Source organism: Dendrobates tinctorius, unplaced genomic scaffold (assembly GCF_039654945.1).
Source record: "Dendrobates tinctorius isolate UK_male_01 unplaced genomic scaffold, ASM3965494v1 ptg000093l, whole genome shotgun sequence".
NCBI classification, from domain to species: domain Eukaryota; kingdom Metazoa; phylum Chordata; class Amphibia; order Anura; family Dendrobatidae; genus Dendrobates; species Dendrobates tinctorius.
The window spans coordinates 5,390,416-5,403,057 of NW_027361761.1; the positions used below are offsets into that span (position 1 = coordinate 5,390,416).

General features: G+C 48.6%; 1 protein-coding gene across 2 annotated transcripts in view; it reads left to right on the top strand.

Annotated features, from left to right (window-relative positions):
* The first annotated feature begins 1,186 nt into the window (after positions 1–1,186).
* The window catches only part of TRAM2 (translocation associated membrane protein 2), a 30,534-nt gene continuing 19,078 nt past the window's right edge, over positions 1,187–12,642 (top strand). Inside the window, exon 1 of one of the 2 annotated variants that reach the window (XM_073586405.1) lies at positions 1,187–1,654. In XM_073586405.1, the coding sequence (XP_073442506.1) occupies positions 1,538–1,654 (117 nt within the window). In that variant the 5' untranslated portion in view covers positions 1,187–1,537. The remainder of the gene's footprint in view (positions 1,655–12,642) is intronic. The other variant, XM_073586406.1, reaches the window with a different exon arrangement.

Sequence of the window (12,642 nt, forward strand, 5' to 3'; positions counted from 1 at the left end):
CTATAACAGTGAGCCACAGTGCGACCATAACAGACCCATCCACAGTGCCCCTATAATAGTGAGCCACAGTGCGACCATAACAGACCCATCCACAGTGCCCCTATAATAGTGAGCCACAGTGCGACCATAACAGACCCATCCACAGTGCCCCTATAATAGTGAGCCACAGTGCGACCATAACAGACCCATCCACAGTGCCCCTATAATAGTGAGCCACAGTGCGACCATGACAGACCCATCCACAGCGCCCCTATAACAGTGAGCCACAGTGCGACCATGACAGACCCATCCACAGTGCCCCTATAACAGTGAGCCACAGTGCGACCATAACAGACCCATCCACAGCGCCCCTATAATAGTGAGCCACAGTGCGACCATGACAGACCCATCCACAGCGCCCCTATAACTGTTCGGAACGGCGGAATGTACTAAATAAAAAAACTAATAAAGTGCGCTCGCCGCTCGGGGTCCACCGTGCAGTAGGTGATATAACCGCTGCTAAGTGGTGGCAGGAGCAATATGGCGGAAATTCGCTCAGGGTTAGACGTCACCCTGGTGCGCAGAGCAATCTCAGTTAACTCACAGAGATGCCACAAATGACTGAGCCTGTTGTAGTCACAATACTCAGTAAAAACGCTCACATGGTATCAGGTCACAGGAGTAGCCCAAGACGGCGGCACTACGTCCGTCTAGACCGACCGTGTGCGGAGCGTTGCGACTGCGAAGGCAAAGGAGGCTGCTACTGCAGCGCGGCGTGGACACTGCCACTAAACGACAAGGCTAAGACGCAAGCGCAATGTCGGACGCTAGCAGCTGTGGATGTTGCAGCAGAGGAGCGCTGGCGCTGATTCTGACTCAGTCCCTAACCACATACGTAATATCAGAGGGAAGGGGTTTCTAATGAGTCATTCACCAGAATCATACATCCGTCCTCATACACACAGCAGCAAGTATGACTATACTAGAGCATGGCGGAACAGCCATGCGCACCTTTTATAGTAGCCGGGACCTTCCGGAAGCTTCCAGGTCTCCGAGATGGACCAGTGAGAACTGGAGCAGGACCTGAGCACATGACTCCCGATCTCCAATGGGAGATCGTCCCATGAGCATGCTCAGTAGGAGGACAGAATGACAGCCTCTGGAGAGATTTGCTGCAGTAGATAAACAGCAGGAGACTGCAGAATGTGAGTGTCTGGATCCGGAGTAAACGCAGAAATCCGACACCTAACACTAACAGTGAGCCACAGTGCCACCATTGTCTGCCGTCTGTCATTCTCCTGCTGTCTCTGCTCTTCTCCTCAGTGACACTTTGGTCTCCTGCAGTCACATGACCTGTGCGGGGAATGTCAGGAGAAGCCGGGCAGGAGGGGTTAAGTAGGGGGGGCCTGGCTGTAGGAGGAGGAGGAAGAGGAGAGGTTCCCGTCTGCTGCTACTTGTTACATTGTATCCTCCTCATCCTCAGTGAGGGGGAGAGTGAGTGGAGGAAGGGAGGAGAGAGGAGAGGAGCAGGGAGGGGGCGGCAGATTCCTGGGACGTTATGGCTTTCAGAAGAAGGAAAAGTTACCCCATCTTCAGCCAGGAGTTTGTCATCCACAATCATGCGGACATCGGCTTCTTCTTCGTCCTGTGCGTCCTCATCGGGCTCATGTTTGAGGTAGGAGTCCGCATGTGCCCTCCTGGTACCCCAATGCCCCCCTCTCTCTGCTCCCTCCTGTGCTGCCCCCTCCTGTGCTGCACCCTCCTGTGCCCCCCCTCTCTCTGCACCCTCCTGTGCCCCCCCTCTCTCTGCACCCTCCTGTGCCCCCCCTCTCTCTGCACCCTCCTGTGCCCCCCCTCTCTCTGCACCCTCCTGTGCCCCCCCTCTCTCTGCACCCTCCTGTGCCCCCCTCTCTCTGCACCCTCCTGTGCCCCCCTCTCTCTGCACCCTCCTGTGCCCCCCTCTCTCTGCCCCCTCCTGTGCCGCCCCCCTCTCTGCCCCCTCCTGTGCCCCCCCTCTCTCTGCTCCCCCCTGTGCCCCCCCTCTCTCTGCTCCCTCCTGTGCCCCCCCTCTCTCTGCTCCCTCCTGTGCCCCCCCTCTCTCTGCTCCCTCCTGTGCCCCCCCTCTCTCTGCTCCCTCCTGTGCCCCCCCTCTCTCTGCTCCCTCCTGTGCCGCCCCCCTCTCTACCCCCTCCTGTGCCCCCCTCTCTCTGCTCCCTCCTGTGCCCCCCTCTCTCTGCTCCCTCCTGTGCCCCCCTCTCTCTGCTCCCTCCTGTGCCCCCCTCTCTCTGCACCCTCCTGTGCCCCCCTCTCTCTGCACCCTCCTGTGCCCCCCTCTCTCTGCACCCTCCTGTGCCCCCCTCTCTCTGCACCCTCCTGTGCCCCCCTCTCTCTGCACCCTCCTGTGCCCCCCTCTCTCTGCCCCCTCCTGTGCTGCCCCCCCTCTCTCTGCTCCCTCCTGTGCTGCCCCCCCTCTCTCTGCTCCCTCCTGTGCTGCCCCCCCTCTCTCTGCACCCTCCTGTGCTGCCCCCCCTCTCTCTGCCCCCTCCTGTGCTGCCCCCCCTCTCTCTGCTCCCTCCTGTGCTGCCCCCCCTCTCTCTGCTCCCTCCTGTGCTGCCCCCCCTCTCTCTGCTCCCTCCTGTGCTGCCCCCCCCTCTCTGCCCCCTCCTGTGCTGCCCCCCCTCTCTCTGCTCCCTCCTGTGCTGCCCCCCTCTCTCTGCTCCCTCCTGTGCTGCCCCCTCCTGTGCTGCCCCCCTCTCTCTGCTCCCTCCTGTGCTGCCCCCCCTCTCTCTGCTCCCTCCTGTGCTGCCCCCCCTCCTGTGCTGCCCCCCCTCTCTCTGCTCCCTCCTGTGCTGCCCCCCCTCTCTCTGCTCCCTCCTGTGCTGCCCCCCCTCTCTCTGCTCCCTCCTGTGCTGCCCCCCCTCTCTCTGCTCCCTCCTGTGCTGCCCCCCTCTCTCTGCTCCCTCCTGTGCTGCCCCCTCCTGTGCTGCCCCCCTCTCTCTGCTCCCTCCTGTGCTGCCCCCCCTCTCTCTGCTCCCTCCTGTGCTGCCCCCCCTCCTGTGCTGCCCCCCCTCTCTCTGCTCCCTCCTGTGCTGCCCCCCCTCTCTCTGCTCCCTCCTGTGCTGCCCCCCCTCTCTCTGCTCCCTCCTGTGCTGCCCCCCCTCTCTCTGCTCCCTCCTGTGCTGCCCCCCCTCTCTCTGCTCCCTCCTGTGCTGCCCCCTCTCTCTGCACCCTCCTGTGCTGACCCCTCTGCTCCCTCCTGTGCCCCCTGCACTGACTGTAGAATGCTGCAGATGTTACTTTGTAGCCAGCCTGTTAACCCTTTCCTGGTGACTTCTGCTGATGTGTCCTATCCTCCTCTTCTGCTTCCCCCAGTGCATTACTCATGGGCTCCCCCTGGTGGTGGGGTATGTAGTGACTTGTCATACTCTTTCCATATTCTCACTCCTCTACTTGCAGACAGTGCCACAGATATGCAGATTCACTGTTTCCTGGCCCTTTAAATAAACAAAACTTGTTAATCCTTGTGGGGGGGAGCGCTGGTGTCGGTTTTTCTTTTTCCTGCATTACTTTAATATACACTTTTTTCACATCTATGACTTTATACCCCAATCCTATCTCTGTTCATTTCATCCCCTTTAAAAAGTTTCTGACCCCCCTCCCCCTTAACACTCTTTTGCTGATGTGTCCAACTTCCTGCCTTAGCCTGTGACTCCATGGCGCCACCTGGTGGTGGGGTACAACCAAAGTAACTTCTGCAGTCAGAACTCCTACTTCTTGTATATGGAATAAGCCTGTCACTAATTCCCCTGCATTGGGAGGGTTAACCCCTAGATTTGCATGACTTTGTATAGCAGAATTTAACCCTCTCCCTGCCTGCTGGCTATTTGCTTCCGCGCTTGCCCCGTGTCCCCACACAACCCCAGATTAGCCCCCCCATCATGTAGATCATGGAGGTCGGTCTGTCATACTGCAGGCGTATAGGGATGAGACTCTACAGATATTGTGGCACTACAAATCCCAGCATGTCACAAAATCTTCAATTTCAGGGTTGATTGCATAATATTGGTGAGGAGGGGGGCACTTTTTTTTTTCTGCCATCTGTTCACTGACCAGTGATCTGATTCTTGAGGGGGGGAATCAGAACTTTTAAAGGGGGTGAATAGAATTAGTTTATAGAGGGGGTACAATTTTTTTTTTTTTTTTTTTCCCTCTCACAGCGCCACCCCTCTCAGTTGGTCTTGACTGGTATTGCAACTCTGAGTATAATCCCCCCTATAATCCATTTACCAGAATTAATGATAGCCTGTGCTACAAAAAGTCCTAGCGCCCCTTTGTGAAAAAATTATTTCCTTTCTTAAAGCAGCAATGCCCCTCTTGTCCATGGCCCATGACTTCGGAATCGGATGGCGCTGCGGTACCAGATCCAACCTCTGGGCGAGAGTGGCGTCTCCATGGCTGAAAGCAGAAATGGTCTTCTGATCTGTGCCATAGAGGATTATGGGGCCGCCGCCACAGGTCCAGGACATCTCATTGCAAGGACCAGACAAAAATCCGCTGGAAAATAAAATCCAGCATGGCCACTTGTCTGCTCGCTGGGAACGGACCAGCGCATAGTGTCTTCCCTTGAACGTTGCAAAATCGAGGGCCCCTTAAAGTCCTCCTCTTGCAGGGTCATTAGTATACAGAGTGAGATGTTAGGGATTGACCCATATGTGATGTTCTGCCACCTTGCTCCCGCCACCCCATTTTGTACTGTAAGTCTTAGCACCCCGGGTGCAGTGTGTATATTCTCACCCCCTGCCATGTACATGGTGTGTGGATATCCGGACATGTGACGGAGGGGGGGGGGTCATAGTGGATTGTGCTAGTTCTTCCTCCGAGCTGGGTGACGTCCGTGAGTCACATTCAGGCGCTTTGTGTCTGGACCGACTCTCCGAACAGCGAGGATTCATACAGGAGGAATCTCTGATGAATTACAGAACCACAGCGCCACCTATGAAGTTAGGGTTGGGCCTGGTACTACAGGTGAACGGAGGCAGTCACACTGTAAAATGACAATCACAGAAAGATCCCCTTTTATTGGGGCCTGCAATACAGTATCTGCAATAGGGCCCTCAAAAGGCTCCAGGGTCTCGTGCGCCCCCAACATTTACACTCCTGATTATAAGCTCGCAAGAAGTTCATTCCATTTAAGGGTCCCGCTTACGTCCACCTTTGTGCTAGGGCTGATGCCCCCCAATCCGCCGGTCGCCCACAACGTATCGGCACCCACAAGTTTCGGTATTAAGGGGGGAGGGGTGTAGGGAGGAAGCACGGCGGAGTCTCTGATGGAAAATGGTTTCCATGGGTCGTATTCAGTGGGGGAAGGGAAGGGAAGTGACAACCGCATGGCACAAATTCCTGGATTACCTAAGTATCGGTAGTTGTCAGCTGCTCTCCTGACGATGATTACCCTGGCAGCACCAGACCCCTTAAGTTATACCTGGGTCCGTTGGGTCGGCGGTGGTACCTGTCGTTATGATGCATGGCGGCAGACGCTGAGCTCGGGAATCTGTGGCTCCTCCGTGGTCTTATTAATTTTAGTACTTTTCTGATGCATCAGACGCCGCTGATCTGGAGTGGGCGCACATTAAGGGCCCTGCACACAGGGGTGCACGGCTCCATGCATGCCTGATGCAGGAAGACTTAAAGGGGTTGATCAGAAAAAGTACTTTTTTTTTTCCACCCCCAGACATACCGCCATTGTGGGTCGTGGGCGTCCTACGGTGTTACCATTCTAGTGAATGACGCGCAGATGAACCAAGATGGAAGAGAACAATCTGCTCTTTAGCGGCCATTGTTTGTGTTTGCGGAGGACGTTCTCTGTGGAGCCTCTCGTGTGTTCGGGGTGGCGTGCCCCTCTGTGCCTTGCTGGGGGAGGTCTTGCCCTCTATGCCAGCTGGGGCAATGTTTTGCACTTTGTGGTGGGCCCATCTGTGTCATGCCATTGGGTGGTCTTGTGCTCTGGTGGGCCCCATTGTGCCGTTTCGTGGGAGACCTCTGTGTGCCACGCAAGAAGGAGGTGCCACTTTGTGGTGGGCTTTCTGTGCCACGCTGGGGGAGGTGTCGCTTCGTGGGGGCCCCTCTGCCATGCTGGGGGAGGTGTCGCTTCGTGGGGGCCCCTCTGCCACGCTGGGGGAGGTGTCGCTTCGTGGGGGCCCCTCTGCCACGCTGGGGGAGGTGTCGCTTCGTGGGGGCCCCTCTGCCGCGCTGGGGAGGTGTCGCTTCATGGCAAGCCCCATGTGAGGTTGCATCCTAAATCCCCCCCCCCCCCGTCCCATTTTACCTCCCACTATTCTCTGCCATTGAGACAGAAACCCAAGTGTAATCTGAATTTCTTTTGGATGTAAATAGAGAAGACGACATGATGTGACCTGGGCCGTGGTGGTGCGGTGGGACGGGGTGAGTGACCTCCTGTGCCCCCTCCAGTCTGGACCTGTACTGTCCGTTTTCTCTATAAGCAAATATTCTGTGGAGGTCACCTGTGGGAGGTATTGACCGCAGCGGTGATGGACCTTGGTGGCCGCAGGTCACGGCTGCCACATTGTGCACATATTGTTGTCGCTGCGGGAGAATAGAGACTTCCCAGTAATTTATCTCTGGTTCTCAGACACTTTTTCTATAGGAAGTTCTGCAATCGCCGCCTTGCGACAGACTTTGCTGGAGACACGTTGATGTTATGTTACATTTAAGATTGTGGTTTGCTGCTTTTGAATTAAAATATTTAGTTAAAAAACAAACGCCTTAAATATATCAGGCTATGGGGTGCAAACTTTTGTTTTTCATATATTTAAATATGAAAAATCCCTGTAGTAAATTGTGCTAAAATGTCTTTAAAGGGGTATTGCACATAAAGGGGTTGTCCACCGCTGGACAGTCAACTTATTAATTGGCCCGGGGGGGGGGGGGGGGGGTAAAAAACCCTCTATACTTGCCTCTAGTTTCTATGCTACTCCTCTGTACTCTTGGAGTGGGGGGCATCATGCGAGCTCTGCAGCTGCTGACTGGCTGCAGCGTTCATATTTTGTCTTCATAGTGCCCGCTTGGGTAATATGGTGCCACCCCACTAAGCCCCATCCAGACGTAAGGATCGGAGCAGCAAGTGATGGACACAGGCAGTGTGGAGAGCATGCACAGGTCTTGTGGAGCTGGTTGCGCCCCGCTCCACGATTGTTGCGCCCCGCTCCACGATTGTTGCGACCCGCTCCACCAATTTATTCAACGGTAGCTACATCCAAAGGACACAGACACAGTCGAAACTGGGTCATACCCCTGACTTCCCAGCACTGCTTCCGAAATCTGGAAGAGTCCCGCTAGATCCGAGACCTTTCGCGAAATCTAGATTATCACTTAATTAGATTACAGTCTTCTCTTTAACAAGTGACCAAAATGATTTATTTGTTAAATCGGCAAGAAAAAAAAATGAAATATTTAATAAAATCCTTTTTGACTCCTATCTTCCATTTTTTATTTTCCATCCTGCTGGCGATTACTTTGGAGAAGAGAGGGAATAAAGCCGTCCTCTCAGTTTCCTCCTCTCCATGCAGGAAGTTAAAGCCGGCTCTGTGTGCGCCTCTCGCCTCTGCCAAAATATGACTGGAATGTGTCTCTCTCCCTGAGAAGAGAGCACAGGGGTTTGAGTGACTGCAGTGTCTGAAACAACCCCGCTCTTGTACACCTGGCTCATGGTGGGGGGGAACCTGCTTCCCTATTTAAAGGCTTTAAATGGTGGGATTCTTCATAATTTTCCTTTTTTTTTTTTTTCCTCTCTTCTTCCTCTCCCCCTCCTGACTGCCACGTTTCCAAAACTGAATGGATTAAAGCTGCAGCGGTGTGATTGGGGGTGTGGAGGGGCGGGGGGGGGGGGGGCAGAAAAGAAACGTGCCTTTATTGAAGAACACTCGGCCTTCTGCTCTCATCGAATATAGAAGTGAGAAACGTATTTCCTTTCCAGCGCATAACCGAAACATGAACTGGAACACACACGTGTCCGATACAACAGAATGGGGGGGGGGATCATAAAGTTGTATTAACTTCTTCATTTCTTATTCTCTTGATTTTAAATTTCTATTAGACCGGCGTCACACTACGTAGAATGCATAGCTATATAAATGTCAGTGACACACACACACATATATATGTGCATTTATATTGCATAGAATAAAAGCCGGCAATTCATCTGCCGTGTACAGTAATGGCCGACAGGATAGAAGAGATGGATTACATACAGTAAATCCATATAGAATAGGTAGATATACAGATGTCAGTGACAAATACAATTAGTGCAGTGTGAGGGTAAATTACTGGACAAGTATTTAATTAATGAAAGATTATTTTTCGGAAAAAAATGGTTTGGGCTCCTGCATAATTTTTGTAACCAGCAGAGGGAAAGCCAACAGCTGGGGGGCCGATGTTTATAGCCTGGGAAGGGGTAATACCCATCCCATGGAGCTTCCCAGGCTATAAACATCTGCCCTATAGGCTATAGAATCGTCAGTTTAAAATTCAAAGTGTCGGCGGTTGGAAATTCAAAATTCAAAAGTTGAGGGTTTGTACTGGACTCTAGGCGTTTGGTGCTGAATTCCGGGCACGGACTTTTCCTGGAGGTCCTTTTTAAAGTTCGGGGAGGAGAGAAAAATTAGGACTGTTAGCAAAGGGTGATTTAGATTTTTACAAATAGACTATATAAAAAGTTGAAATACTAAGAAAACATATTAGATAAATCGCTGACCGGGCAACGAATGACGAAATCTGTCCATTTTGGGTGCTAGTCTCGTCTATAAAGTTGGCCTTTATAGGAATGAGCATATTTGGATTTCGATATGTCCCATCCCAGAAATGAGACCTTAAAGGGATTGTAGGAAATATTGGAATCCTCACCTATTTACAAACCGTAGGTGGTAAATTGCTGATCGCTGGACGTCAGACTGCTGGGATCCCCACCGATATGGAGAACGAGGCTCCTGAGTGCCCCATGTGAATGGAGGCTTCGTCTAGCAACCATAAAAATAAATAAAAATTGGCACCGACTGCAAATTTTTTTGAATGTGCTGGGATCCTTTCAGAATCAGTCTAGACACTAAAAGGGTTAAATCCAGTTTTTTAGAAGCGCAGTTCCCCCGACACAATGTGTTCTGGACCCTCCTGTGAAAGTGTCTGGTCCCTGGTAAAACGATCTTGTGAGAAGATTCGCTGCGACTTCTGCACCCAGTGTTGTCCCGGACATTGTTTGTGCGCTGCCAGGCAACGCAAGAAAGAATGTATTCAAGGAAATATGGTAAATGTACAAGTGTGCGAAGCGTCAGACGACAAGGGAAATATTACTGGGTAGGGAAGGATTACTTGTCCTTTTACATTAATGGGTTGGAGAATTTACAAGAACTTAAATTGGACCAGACTAGAAATAGTGACAGTGTCTAAAGCTATTCCAGGCAGAAAGTTTTACATCAGCTGTACGGAAGGAAGACGTTTATATAACACTGTCCTGTGTGTTCAACAATATAACTACTATAATACTGCCCCTATGTACAAGAATATAACTACTATAATACTGCCTCCTATGTACAAGAATATAACTACTATAATACTGCTCCCTATGTACAAGAATATAACTACTATAATACTGCTCCTATGTACAAGAATATAACTACTATAATACTGCCCATATGTATAAGAATATAACTACTATAATACTGCCCCCTATATACATGAATATAACTACTATAATACTGCCCCTATATACAAGAATATAACTACTATAATACTGCTCCTATGTACAAGAATATAACTACTAAAATACTGCTCCTATATACATGAATATAACTCCTATAATACTGCCCCCTATATACATGAATATAACTACTATAATACTGCCCCTATGTACAAGAATATAACTACTATACTACTGCTCCTATGCACAAGAGTATAACTACTATATTACTGCCCCATATACAAGAATATAACTACTATACTACTGCTCCCATATACAAGAATATAACTACTATAATACTGCCCCTATGTACAAGAATATGACTACTATAATACTGCCCCTATGTACAAGAATATAACTACTATAATACTGCCCATATGTATAAGAATATAACTAATATAATACTGCCCCTATGTACAAGAATATAACTACTATAATACTGCCCCCTATGTTCAGGAATATAACTACTATAATACTGCCCCCTATGTTCAGGAATATAACTACTATAATACTGCTCCTATGTGCAAGAATATAACTACTATAATACTGCTCCTATGTGCAAGAATATAACTACTATAACACTGCCCCTATGTACAAGAATATAACTACTATAATACTGCCCCCTATGTTCAGGAATATAACTACTATAATACTGCCCCCTATGTTCAGGAATATAACTACTATAATACTGCCCCTATGTACAAGAATATAACTACTATAATACTGCTCCTATGTGCAAGAATATAACTACTATAATACTGCTCCTATGTGCAAGAATATAACTACTATAACACTGCCCCTATGTACAAGAATATAACTACTATAATACTGCCCCCTATGTTCAGGAATATAACTACTATAATACTGCCCCCTATGTTCAGGAATATAACTACTATAATACTGCCCCTATGTACAAGAATATAACTACCTACCTTGGATCTAATCCTTATAAACAGGGAGGAAATGGTTGAGGAGGTAAAAGTGGCTGGGACCCTAGGAGGTAGCGACCATGCTATTTTAGAATTTTGGATTACTAGAGGTGGAAGACCTGTGAAGACTCAGACGTCAAGGTTAGATTTCAGAAAGGCAGATTTTAAGGGATTCAGAAAGAGAATTGGAGGGATCCAATGGCTGGATATCCTTAAAGACAAAAATGTCCAGGAAGGATGGGAAATCTTGAAAAATGAAATTCTCAAAGCACAGTTGTTAACAATTCCGAAAAGAGGGAAGAATAGGAAGCATTTAAGGAAACCAGGATGGATGAACACAGAACTTAAGCACATGCTAAAAAGGAAGAAAAAAATGTTTATAAAATGGAAAGAGGGAGGCATATCTAAAGAAGAATATAATGCTGTCTGCAGAACCTGCAGGGCACAAATCAGATTATCTAAAGCTGAAAATGAATTGAGGCTTGCAAGAGATGTCAAAAGCAATAATAAAGGATTTTGGGGATATGACAAAAGTAAAAGAAAAGTCAAAGATGCTATAGGATTTTTACAGGATGAAAATGATGAAATGGTAAGACAGGATGTTGAGAAGGCTGAACTTTTAAATTCCTATTTTGCATCTGTTTTCTCTCAGAAAGGAAATGCAACATCAACTGTTATTCACTGTCCTATTAAGGGAATAGAAGAATCCAGGATATCTATAAACAGAAAGATAGTGAGGAAACACTTAGCTAACCTAAATGAATTCAAGTCTCCAGGTCCAGATGAATTACACCCCAGAGTACTGAAGGAGATAGCAGAAGAAATTTTTGAACCCCTCTCCATAATCTTTGAAAATTCTTGGAGAACAGGAGAAGTGCCAGAAGACTGGAGAAGAGCAAATGTTGTTCCTATCTTCAAAAAGGGGAAGAAGGTGGACCCAGGCAACTATAGGCCGGTGAGTCTGACTTCTATACCAGGAAAGATCTTTGAACAAATTATTAAACAACATGTATGTCAGTACCTGGATAAGAATGAAGTGATTAAACAGAGTCAGCATGGGTTTCTAACTAATAAGTCATGTCAGACTAACTTAATTTCCTTCTATGACGGTATCACTGATTGGGTGGATCAAGGAAATGCTGTAGATATAGTATATCTTGACTTCAGCAAAGCATTTGACAAAGTCTCTCATACAATCCTTATTGAAAAAATGACTAAGTATGGAATGGACAAGGCAACTGTTAGGTGGATTCATAACTGGCTTAGTGATCGGACCCAAAGAGTGGTCGTAAATGGCTGCACATCCAGTTGGAAGAATGTCTCAAGTGGGGTACCACAGGGCTCTGTCCTGGGCCCTGTATTGTTCAACATCTTTATCAACGATTTAGATGAAGGAATTGAGGGTAAACTGATTAAATTTGCTGATGACACAAAGCTAGGAGGGATAGCTAATACTAGAGAAGAGAGAGAGAGGATTCAAAAAGATTTAAATAAACTGGAGAAGTGGGCAGCAACTAACAGAATGGTTTTTAACAGGGAGAAATGCAAAGTACTACATCTGGGCAATAAAAATGAAAAAAGCATATATAGAATGGGAGGAATAGGGCTAAGTGACAGCACATGTGAAAAAGACTTGGGTATACTAATAGATCACAGACTGAATATGAGTCAACAGTGTGATGCAGCAGCAAAAAAGGCAAATGCAATTCTAGGATGTATTAACAGAAGCATACAGTCTAGATCACGTGAAGTCATTATTTCCCTCTACTCCTCTTTGGTCAGACCTCATCTGGAATATTGTGTCCAGTTTTGGGCACCACATTTTAAAAAAGACATCAACAAACTGGAGCAAGTTCAGAAAAGAGCGACCAGAATGGTGACCGGTCTGCAAACCCTGTCTTATGAGGAAAGGTTGCAGGATTTGGGAATGTTTAGTTTGCAAAAGAGAAGACTGAGAGGAGACTTAATAGCTGTCTACAAATATCT